Source organism: Diabrotica virgifera, chromosome 2, assembly GCF_917563875.1.
Source record: "Diabrotica virgifera virgifera chromosome 2, PGI_DIABVI_V3a".
NCBI lineage: Eukaryota > Metazoa > Arthropoda > Insecta > Coleoptera > Chrysomelidae > Diabrotica > Diabrotica virgifera.
In genome coordinates this window covers 224,664,158-224,676,460 of record NC_065444.1, presented here as the reverse complement: position 1 = coordinate 224,676,460, position 12,303 = coordinate 224,664,158, and the positions used below count along the sequence as shown (strand labels likewise).

General features: G+C 33.8%; 1 protein-coding gene across 4 annotated transcripts in view; it reads right to left on the bottom strand.

Moving 5' to 3' along the window:
• LOC114330018 (intersectin-1-like) overlaps window positions 1-12,303 on the bottom strand; it is a 205,185-nt gene that overhangs the window by 97,712 nt on the left and 95,170 nt on the right. For all 4 annotated transcript variants that reach the window (XM_050644297.1, XM_050644298.1, XM_050644296.1 and 1 more), the window contains exon 12: window positions 3,768-3,899. In XM_050644297.1, the coding sequence (XP_050500254.1) occupies window positions 3,768-3,899 (132 nt within the window). The remainder of the gene's footprint in view (window positions 1-3,767; window positions 3,900-12,303) is intronic.

Genomic DNA, 12,303 nt, shown 5'->3' with positions numbered 1-12,303 from the left:
ATCTCAACCAGTTCTAGAGCAATAGATAAATCGTCAGTTTGTAAGAAGAAATTCAACATCCCGTATCTCGGAACAAATCATTTGCGGACATATGTTTATAAAGCAAACGGTCATTATTTTTTCATGCAGAATTAGCCCTTAAAGTTTGTCGCACTTATTTAGAAACACCCTATATTGATGAATAACATTGCTAGTTGTCAAAGTACCTAACTTTTTTATTATCCAACATAATCGAATGAATCAAAAAGCAAAATGTTAAGAAAGCCTAAGGCTACAGTTTAGTTTTAATTCCAATATTTTATATACGCTACAACATTCTACAGGGTGTTCCAAACTTTGAGGAAAAAACACACTATCATTGTTACACCCGGTATACAATGACACTTATCTCTTTAGCAATAATATTATTACATCGATATTGTTGAAGAATAAAGCTATAATATACTAAAAAAATCACTCAAATCGGACAACAGGTTTAGGAAATACGAAACGTCAAAAATGTCCCACTTTTAAGGTGGTGCGTTAATTTTGATGCTTAGTGTATGTATTATTCATCAACTTCTTCTAGTTCCATGACCGTTATCGATCGTTGGAGATCATGTTGGCTACCATATTCGCTATCGTAACTTTAGTGACAGCAGCTCTGAAAATGATGTAGTCGATTTTCCATACCATTGTCTTGGATGTTTCAGCCATAATGTTCTTTTTCTACCAGGACCCCGTTTACCTTGGATCTTTCCGAGAATTATCAGATCTAAAAGTTAATGAGACCCATTTTCAACAGTCGTGTGACGATAATATAATTTTATCGTCTAGAGTACGCCAATGAATTAAATAAAACACGTTTTTGTACTGTTTCGAACGATATAAAAATCGGACCGAAAAGCCTAGTTGATTATTATTCTTGGAGCGTTGATCGAAGAATAATAACCAACAGCGAGGTACAAGGGATGAGTTTATGTAGGTAGTATTTCCCGATTATTTTCCGCTGTCGTTTTGGCGAGCTGAGCGAATCCGACAGTTTTCTTCTTACCTATCCTTATATGAGCGGTGATCATATATCCTTTATATGTCTTTCCAATGCGGCGAGGTGAGCGGGATCTCCTTTCTCCCCTTTCCTTATACATTCATGTCGTATTAATAAAAGCAATTTCTATTTCGCGCGATCGTCAGAATCATTCATTCATGTACAAAAATATCGTCACATCGGCCCGAACAATAAGCTCGATGCGTAGAAATTATAAATATATTTTATTAACGAACTTAATGGGTAATTAAGGCTAATTATCGTATCTTCTGTTTATTTTGATTCCGAATAAAAATGTTTTAAAAAAGCGAACTCTTTTTCTTCGACTGATAGTTACCTGGAGCAACGAAACGCAACGACCCCGTTACAGTCGGGACATATTAATAAAAACAAAATACCGTCTGTTGAAATGCTACGTATTCACAGTTCTGCTCTACGGAATGGAAGCGTGGACACTGACTGCTGCATCTATGAATCGGCTCGAAGCTTTCGAAATGTGGTGTTATAGGCGCATCTTACGTATATCCTGGGTTGACCGAATTACTGTGGAAGTCCTGCGTAGAATGGGAAAAGAGTGTGAAATTCTCATAACCATCAAAACAAAAAAAATTAGAATATCTAGGACATGTAATGAGAAATCAAGAACGTTACGGCCTTCTCCAACTGATTCTCCAAGGGAAGGTAAATGGTAAAAGAGGACCGGGAAGAAGACGCATTTCCTGGCTTCAAATTTTACGAAAGTGGTATAACACGACTACCACTGAACTGTTCGCGCTGTTGTAAACAAAGTCAAGATAGCCATGATGATCGCCAACATCCGGAACGGATAGGCACTTTAAGAAGAAGAAAAGTTACTATTTTTCAGAGTGTCTCATAATGTGACCGAAGTATTCCAGCTTGCGTCTCTTTATTACATTGACTCGTTCTGTTGTTTGGTTCAGTCGTCTAAGAACCTCCTCATTCCTAACACTATCGACCCAGCTTATTCTTAGTAGTCGTCTTCGTCCTAGTAGTCGTACCCACATCTCAAAGGCTTCCAAGGGTTTAAGCATAGCCTCATTTAGAATACACGCTTCCCCTCCATACAGTAGGACTAGAAAGATATAGTAATATGACATTCGAACGCGAATGTCAATACTGGGATTGTGGCTGGAAAATACGTTTCTCATTTTTACAAAGGTAGCTCGGACTTGTTCTATTGGATTTAAATTTCTGCGGTTGAATCCCAGCTCTTATTGATACTATTACCGAGATACACGAGTTTCTATACTCCGTCCAGTGTTGCATTTCCGACTTTTATACCGTCATCCTGTATATAATTTTGGTTGCTATCATACATTTAGTTTTCTTAACATTGAGTTTTAATTCATACTCATTACAGGTTTGTTTTATTTTGTTCATTAGACTTTAAAGGTCTTTTCCGCAATTAGCCAGCACGAAGGTATCGTCGGCATATCTAATATTGTTCACGGTTACTCCATTCACAATAATACCTTATGTTGTCTCCTTTAAAGCTTCCTTAAATATTTCATCTTAATAACAAGTTAAACAGTAAAGGCTATAGTGTCCAGCCTTGTCTCACTCCTCTTTTTATATTCATTTCATCCGACAGTTCTTGTTCAACTTTTATTCTTACCACTTGATGCCAGTATAGATTTGTAATGACATCTTAATAGTCCAATTCAGTCTGTTTTCAATATTTCTAGTATTTTTTTATGTCGGACCCTGTCAAAAGCCTATTTTTCAAAATCGATTGCACAGACGTATACACTTTAATTTACATCTCTACATCTCTGTATTGGATAACTGAACAAGGCTTCCCTCGTACCCAAGACACTCCTAAATCCGAATTGAGTATGGCTAATTCTCTCCTCTAATGTTGTGTATATTCTGCTATGTATTACTCATAGGAAGATCTTCAAAACGTGACTAATCAGACTTATTGTCCGATAATCACTGCATGTCTTTGCACGATTTTTCTTTGGTATTGCGACAAATGTCGACTTTAGGCGATCAGTTGATAATATCCCAAAGCCATACATTCTGTTAAAGTGCTTCTAAAAACTTTAGTATTTCAGCACGTACTTCATGGGGGCCAAGTGCTCTTCCATTTTTTGCCGTTTGTACAGTTGAGTCCCTGAATCTTTACCCGTGCGTCATCATTTAAAGCATACGAAATAAGTCGATGATAAGTCGGAAATTGAAATGTACTAAACGCAACAGCAAGTGACAGTAAGTGACTTGCTGTTGCGTTTAGTAAATTTCAATTTCCGACTTATTTCGTATGCTTTAAATGATGACGCACGGGTAAAGATTCGCGGACTCAACTGTATTTCCAGTGGTTATAACAGCGAATAGGAGAGATACAATGACACACATGTTGCAAGAAATATGTACTGAAGGAGCAAACATTTCCTGTGTTTTCATGTTTATGTTGTATGTTTGTTTATGTACTCTAATGTTACGTGTTAGTAAAATAATTGAACTTGCTAAGCGTTATATAATCGGTATTGAAAGCTTATGGTACATTAATGACATACTGAAAAAGATATATGAACGTTTTCAGTATTATTTTAAATTTTTCTTTTCATAACAAAATACTAGTTTCACTTCAGTATTATATACAAATCCATCAATTTGATTCCAATAGTAACGGTTGAATCTCTTCAATATGTATGAGTTATAACTATTAATATTTACAACAAAACAAAATATTCATGATAAAATTACGAATACTCACCACATCAACTTTCTGTACATAATTACTTGGGAAAATTCCAACTAAATTTCCTAATTTTCCTGTCCACCAGTCGCCTTCCTTCTTGATAACTCCTATGACTTCTCCAGCATTAAACGTCAAGTCACCAGGTTCCTTAAAAAAAGGCCAATTCAATCCCTATTCATTATCTAGAAGTATTGAGAAATTGCATTATTGAAAAGAGTGGAAAGATCAACTCACTACAACTGTTGCACAACGTTTTTACTACAACGTTTTTACTGAGTTATAGAAGAGTTAACTTTGGTTTAGGCTTAAATGGACATTTTCGACAATTATTGTGGTTCCGTTTAAGAGCATACAGTAGCGATCAACAGGTAGCAACAAACGCGGTCCAAGATTGCGGCTGTAATTTTGAATATTTTGTCGATATTTGGCACACATATTCGTAATATAATAAAGAATGGCTGTACAGGGCCCAATTTCAGAAATATGTTAGTATGTGGAAATTACTATATAACTAAATAAAATACATATTGCAAAAAGGAGCCTATACCGCCGTTAAGAAAGACAAAAAATACACATTCTTCAAATAAACTTTTTTATCCCATGCCTAGATTTTGTGTCACATTGGATCTACTAAAAATCGATTTTCTATAACAAGAAATCGAAAGTGACTGACTCGGCAACATTTCGCGCCTATCACTGTTACTAATAAACCAAGTATAAAAGTTATACTGAGAATAAATCAAGTATAGGCAAAATCACTACCAATAAACATGGAATAACTTCGGTATAAGTTATACTTGGTATAAGAATTTAGTCCAAGTTTATACCGACCCACTCCCTTGTTTAAGTCTGGTATAACCTATTTTATGAATGTCTAAGTCATCAGTAAAGACTGGATTATATGCAAAATGCATATGCATATATATGCTGCATATTTCTCATGTTTTTCATAAATGCATATGCCTTGCATATTTGGAGATTTAAGAGCATATAAATGCATATTTTGATGGGAATTTACTCTACCCCATTTAAAAATAAGGTATATATTAGTAACATCAACATCCATTAAAATAAAATGTGAAAGTAAATATTTTGCTGTTAAGCTCCTTTGTTGTTGTACCCATAAACATAATGGGCGTTATTTATAGCTGCAGGTATCATTATCCGGATATTTAAGATTTATAGACTTCTCAGAATTTACAAATTACCTAAGTAAATACCGATTATATTTTGAATAACATTACAAATATTACCTGTACTTTCTGCTGGTGTCGGCCAACTATGAATTATTCTGGGAAAACCAACCAAAACGAAATTTTAAGGCAGCGTTGCCAATTTAGCTTATTTTATGCTAGATTTGGCATATTTTTGTGTTGTTTAGCTTATTTATTTCTTGTTTAGCATATAGCATATTTTCTAGCATATTAAATAATATAAAAATTATTTAGTAAAAATCGAAAATCTTCTAATTCAGAACAAATTTTTATGTTGGCCTTACAATTACTAAAACAACTTAGGAACTCTCTCACAGGAACTTGAAACTGATATCAGTGAGTCAAATCTGATTCCTAACAAAAAATGTTTAACCATTCACACATACACACCTACATCAGCAAATCCCTTCGCCTTCAATAATGTTTATATTAGTACTTATGTCTGTGGACCATGAGATTACTATTAACTACAGGATCATGTTTCAGCATTTTTTAAAACAAATAATTTATCTGTACTGGCTTATGCTTGCTATAGGGATTTTTTATTAGTTGATAATGGAATACCTACTGTTGAACTGATCATTCCATCATTCTTGTGAGGTTTGGCAAATACTATATTGGTCGAGTTGGCAACACTGTTTTAAGGGTAGGATAGATTATTTTATTTTATGAATGGTTAGTCTTAAATCAATCGCCGATTATTCAACTTTTGTGATTGCAAGTTATTGACTATACTGTGTAAAAAAATCATTTTATTATTATTGTGAAAATGCCTAAAGTAGCAAGGGAAAAATCAAGTCTTCTCAGAAGTTGGATTGGAAGTAACAATCATCTAAAAGTTATCGACAGTGAAAGTATGTTTTGCACCATTTGTGATAAAAAGGTAAGTTCTCCACTTCAATAGATTTTTAAACTTATCAAACTTCTTTGCACATCTATGTGTCTGTCTATTCTAAAATGACAAACCGTCCCATTTCTTCAAAAACTGTTTTTTAAAGTTCGCAACGGTTTGGCTTATACAGAGCGAGGTGTTGAGAGTGGCCCACCCTGTATACTACGGTACACTGACTGTACTTTATTGTTTGACGATTTCAATTTCACTTTGAGAAATAAAAAAAAATTGGGGGAGGTTTAAAAAGTTTGATCATTTTAATGTAGGTATCTATTTACGAAAACATCTAAAACATCATTATCATTATATTCCAGATTCCATGTCAAAAGAAATTCCAAGTAGTTCAACACATAAAAACTTCACTTCACCAAACTAAGCTATCAAAAAATGATAATAAACCTCGCCAGCAGATTCTACAGAACAGTTTGCAGATTCAGAATACGTCAGTTGGGCAAGAAACCTTTGCAAAGGATTTATGCCATTTTTTTTTGAACTGCAATATCCCTCTGCACAAGTTAGAACATAAATCGTGTCAAAACTTTTTAAAAACTTATTGCAAGATTAAAGATAAACCAGCTCAAATACCAAGTTCTTCAACTCTTCGGAAAAAATATGTCAGTGCATGTTACAAAGATGTGATGACGAGTATTAAAAATCAGTTAAAAGCCGATTATCTTTGGATTTCCGTCGACGAAACAACGGATACAAAGGGTCGACAAATTGCGAATCTAATTGTTGGAGTTCTTAACGACTCTGGCGATTTTAAAAACTCATACTTAATTAGTGTAAAATGTTTGGAAAAAACAAACTATGCTACAATAGCTAGATTTGTTAACGAATCCCTAACAAATTTTTTTTTACCTGATCAAGTACCATTTGAAAAAATATTATTAATGCTTAGTGATGCCGCCTCATATATGATGAAAGCTGCATCCAATCTTAAAATCTTTTTCCCTAATTTAATTCACTGTACATGTTTGGCGCACGGCCTAAACAGAGTTGCAGAGAAAGTTAGAATTGAATTTCCCAATGTAAACACCTTAATAAATAATGTAAAAAAAGTATTTCTGAAAGCACCACTACGTGTACAGGTATATAGGGAGATGCTTCCCGATATTCCTTTACCACCAGAACCAGTATTAACCAGATGGGGAACTTGGCTTAAAAGTGCTATATTTTTATCTGAACACTACGACGACATCAAAAGCGTTATTTCAAGTTTTGATCCGACTTGTACCGCTATTGATAACTGTCAAAATATTTTTAAAGAAAAGTCTATTAAAAATCAATTGTTGTATATAAAATCGAATTTCGATATCATTGAAAGTTCAATTACAAAATTAGAGGCTCAAAATTTATGTCTTCACAATAGTATGTCTATTGTTGATTCGGTTAAACAGAAAATAACAAATCTGAATGGGGAAATTGGAGTAAAAATTAAAGATAAACTTGATGACGTTTTAAACAAAAATGAGGGTTTCACTTTATTGCGTTCAATAAATAATATAATCAATTTTGGAAACTTCGATGAAAATATTAATATGGATCCGTCTCTAATAGCAAAGTTTAAATATGCCCCAATTACATCTTGTGACGTTGAGAGATTTTTTCTGCCTATAAACAAATATTAACAGATAGAAGACATAATATTAGTTTAGAAAATATGAATCAATATATGATTATTTATTGTAACAATAAAAATATGTAAATTTGTTTTATTGTACTCTTTTTATAATATTAGTTTAGAAAATATGAATCAATATTGTAACAATAAAAATATGTACATTTATTTTATTGTACTCTTATTTATCTTGTGGTCAAAATAAAATATTTTGCCGTTTTATTTGTCACAAAACCTGAAGTTAAAAAAATATATTAAGAAATAATAATACAATTTGGTTTAAATTCAAACCTATTTATTTATTTTTATTATTTTTTATTTATTTATGTATTTAACGTAAACCATAAAATTATTCATATAAAAATAAGTGCATATATAAATGCATATTTGCATGTTAATTGTGCATATTCAGCTTGTTTTAAAATGCATATTGCATGCATATTTTAGACATTTTTTAGTGCATATTTTCCAGTCTCTAGTCATCAGAGACAAAAATTTATTATTTTTTGATTTGTTTTTTGAGTAGACATATAATAAAAAAATGTGTTTAAGAGGTATTGCGGCTAACGAGGAAGTTGATAATTTAATTAACATGATGATGTAAAATACACGAAAAAGGAAAACTTTCAAAGAAAGCATAAATTCCTTTTCAAAGAATGCAGAATAAAAATCCGATTTCCTAAAGATGATGTAAGGTTTTTAGAAAAATTAGTAGGTGATTCACTTATTGTAAACAAGCGGAGGCTTATTCTCCAATCTACAAGAAAAATAAGGTCTTTATTTTCTATAATATGTAGAACATCTCTCACACTATTCTTCACAATATGCTGAAATTAACATATTTACATTGCATTTATAAGTAAAATAAATCAATTTGTTTACTTTTTCTTCACTTCCCCATTTAATGTAACGTTATCTTTTATTTGAAGCCATTTTATGAAATACTCAAACTCAACATACAACATATGAAATAACGATTTATTAAAATATAGCAGAAAATACAAAGTACGAAAAATGACGGAATTTGGCTTGTCAGTTGTAGAGAAAAGTCAAAATTGACATATTTCACCCAATATATCGTTGTTTTATGCAATTGTGTAGAAGATTGCGCCGTTGCCAAACTATTATTTCGGAATAAAGTGGGAATACTTATAACTAACTTATACCGAGTTTATTGGTAACAAATTATTTTCGTATTATATCTACCTTATACCTATTATAACTATTCTAGATATAAATACGGAATAACCTTAGAATACGAGTGTTTTATTAGTAAGGCAGTATGAGTATAAAAATTATTGTTTTTGATAGGATAAACGTCACTGTCAGTGTCGAATTACCGACGCACTGTTGCCTCACTGTTGAAAGTTCGCAGAACTTTCGAAAAACAAAAATATTAATGACGCGCTACTGTTTACTCTTACACTGTTACTAATTAAACACTCGTATTCTAAGGTTATTCCGTATTTATATCTAGAATAGTTATTCTAAGTATAAGGTAGATATAGTACGAAAACCATTCGTTACTAATAAACTCAGTATAAGTTAGATATAAGTATTCCAACTTTATTCCGAAATAATGGTTTGGCAACGTCGCAATCTTCTGCAAAAATACATAGAACAATGATATATTGTTCTATGTATGTTCTATGTAAAATAAACAAAAATGTTGTTGCTAAGTAAAAAATTCTTCTAATAATCTATTTAATCTATTTAATTCTAATATCTAATTTAATTTATTATAAACTAGCTGACCCGGCGAACTTCGTACCACCTTTTTTTTTTTTTATTTTCATTTACAATTTGCTTCATCGAAGCTATAAGCAAATAGTTTGAGTGTTAAATACATGAGGGAGAAGCTGCCCTGTGGCAACCCTCCTATTATAATTTTTTACATTTGATCACAATATGTATATATTTAATTTGTTAAATCTGTTGACCATAGTTTCTTCAGTCGTCTTGCGAATTCGGGAGGAGTGTTCAGCAGTCTTGCTTCATCATTTGGATGACTTCTCAGTCCATCAAGGTAGCTCTTTGTGATCCTTGGAATTTCTTCCTCTACCAAGGGTGTAGCTGAGTCCTCGTGTAGGGTTTTATTGCTTACATACCAGGGTGCGTTGAATATCATCCTCAATATTTTTGATTGGACTCTTTGTATTATCTTGATATTTGATGGCTTTGAGCATCCCCAGAGTTGAACACCATAGGTCCAAATTGGTTTTATCATAGTTTTATACAGGAGCAGTTTATTTTCAATATTGAGTTTTGATTTTCGACCAATAAGCCAGCTCATTTGTCGTATTTTGATGTTGATCTGGGTTTTCTTGGCTTGGATGTGCGGCTTCCATGTTAATCTTTTGTCAAGGGTTAGTCCCAAATATTTGACTTGTGTGCTGACTGGTAATTGTGTATCATTTAGTGTTATTGTTGGGCATACATCTCTTCGGTTTGTAAATGTAACTTGGGTTGACTTCGTTTCATTTACTTTCACCTTCCATTTGTTGAGCCATGTTCCCAATTGGTCAAGGTGGTTTTGCAGTTGTGCAGACGCGATAATAGGGTCCTCATTGACAGCGATTATGGTGGTGTCATCAGCGAATGTTGAGATTTGGGTTGTTTCAGTGGTTGGGATATCTGCGGTAAATAATAGGTAAAGGAGAGGGCCCAGGACACTACCCTGTGGTACACCTGATTTAATGGGAAAATATGTGGAAGTTGCTGTGTTATATTTTACTTGGAAGTAACGATCTTCAATGTAGGATTTCATGATTAGGTAGTAGGGGGTTGGAAGAATACATTTGAGTTTGTATAAAAGTCCAGTATGCCATACTCTACCAAATGCCTTTTCTACATCTAAGAATGCCGCTGTGCAATATTTTTTTCCTCAATAGCAGTAAGGATTTTTGTTATAATTCTATGAGTCTGTTGTGTTGTGGAGTGTCTCTCTCTAAAACCAAACTGGTGTGTGGGTATTTCTACATCTAGGTTAATGTCATTCTTCAGTCTACCAAGTAGTAGTCTTTCGAAGATCTTAGACATTATCGGCAACAAGCTGATTGGCCGATAGGATGATGTTTTATTTGGAGGTTTACCCGGTTTGTGAATCATTATTATTTGCGCAAATTTCCATGTGATTGGGAAATATGTCAGTCTGATTGCACTATTGTATATTGTAGTTAGCATGACCAATGCTCTTCTCGGAAGATGTTTCAGTATTAATCCTGTTATTAGGTCAAATCCAGGTGCTTTGTGGTTATGGCATTTTTCTATTTCTAGTTTAACTTCTGATGTATTGAATGGTGTTATTGGAAGCGTCATAGGGCAAGCACTATTCAGGAAGTCTCTTATTAAGTTTCCATCATCATTATTCTCTACTTGGTGTTCTTTAAAAATACCAGCTAAGTATTCTGCAAATGGTGAAGCTTTTTCCTCGTCTGATCTTCCCCAAGTACCATCATCTTTCTTAATTGGCGAGTTGTGTTCTGTAGGTCTCTTTAAGTGTTTTGTTGCCTTCCATATTGAGTGATCTTCTTTAGACAAGGTATTAATGTAGTGTTCAAATGTGGCATTGCGTGCTTCATTTAGCGCTGTTTTTAATTGTCTGGTTAATCGATTATATTCGTGTTTGTCATTAATGTTGCGGCTTCTTTGCCATCTACCTCTTGCTCTTCGTTTTTCGACTATTAGTTGTCTAATATAATTCGAAGTGGTATTTTTGTTTTCTTGCTTTGGAGTTGATGGTGTAGCTCGATATGCAGCTTGCTGAATTTGACAGGTGAAGTGGTTTATAGCCTTATCTATGTCATCTTTTTCTTTGAGTCTGATTCCAAGATTTATATTCGTGTCAAGCTGGTACTTGAATTCACACCAATTAGTTTTAGGGGAAGTCAACTTGGGTATTTCAGGTCGTTTGATTATGTGAGTGCTGATTGTTGCTATGATTGGTGTGTGGTCAGACGAGAGATCCCAACTTGCTTCTATGTTTGTGTAGTTTGCTGCAATTCCTTTTAGGATAAAGAAGTCGAGTAGATCTGGTAGTCTATTTGTATCGGACGGCCAGTACGTTGGTTGTCCCGTCGATAAGTAGGTGCAGTTTGTGTTGTTGATGGCATCTAGTAGGCTTCTGCCTTTTGGTGTAATGAGTCGTGAACCCCAATTCGTATGCTTAGCATTCCAATCACCTCCAACAATGAATTTGTTACCTAGCTTGTTGAATAGTCCTTCGTATTCTTCAGTTGTGATTCTATGTCTAGGAGGGCTATATATTGCAGCAATTTCGAAGTTCCAAGGCCTGGCATTTATATTAAGTATTGTTGCTTGTAGCTTATCTGTTTTATGTTCCGGCATTTGATGATGTTGTATATTGTTCCTTATAATTATTGCAGATCCTCCATGGGCTGTTCCATCTGGGTGACTAGTGTGGTAGACTGAGTATTGAGGTATTTTAATTACGCTTCTTTCTGTGAAATGCGTTTCGGATACAAAGAGGATGTCTATTATGTTGTCCTCTAGGAATTGGATTACTTCTGCTTTATGGTTTGCTAAACCATTTGCGTTCCATTCGGCTATTCGAACAGATCTAATGAATTTTATTAATTAATGTTGTTAGCGTGGTAAGGATCATGCTGTTTTGATTCATTAGTTGGGTGAACATTGCTTTAAATTCGTTTAAGAATAAGTTCATCTGAGACCCTATGTCAGCTACTTGATTTCCTGCTCTTACTGCTTGGGCATAGGATTGGGTTCCATTCTGTTGTTGGTACTGTGATTGTTGACTCTGATACTGTGAAGTTGGTGCTGGGTTAACATTTTGATGTGGGTTCT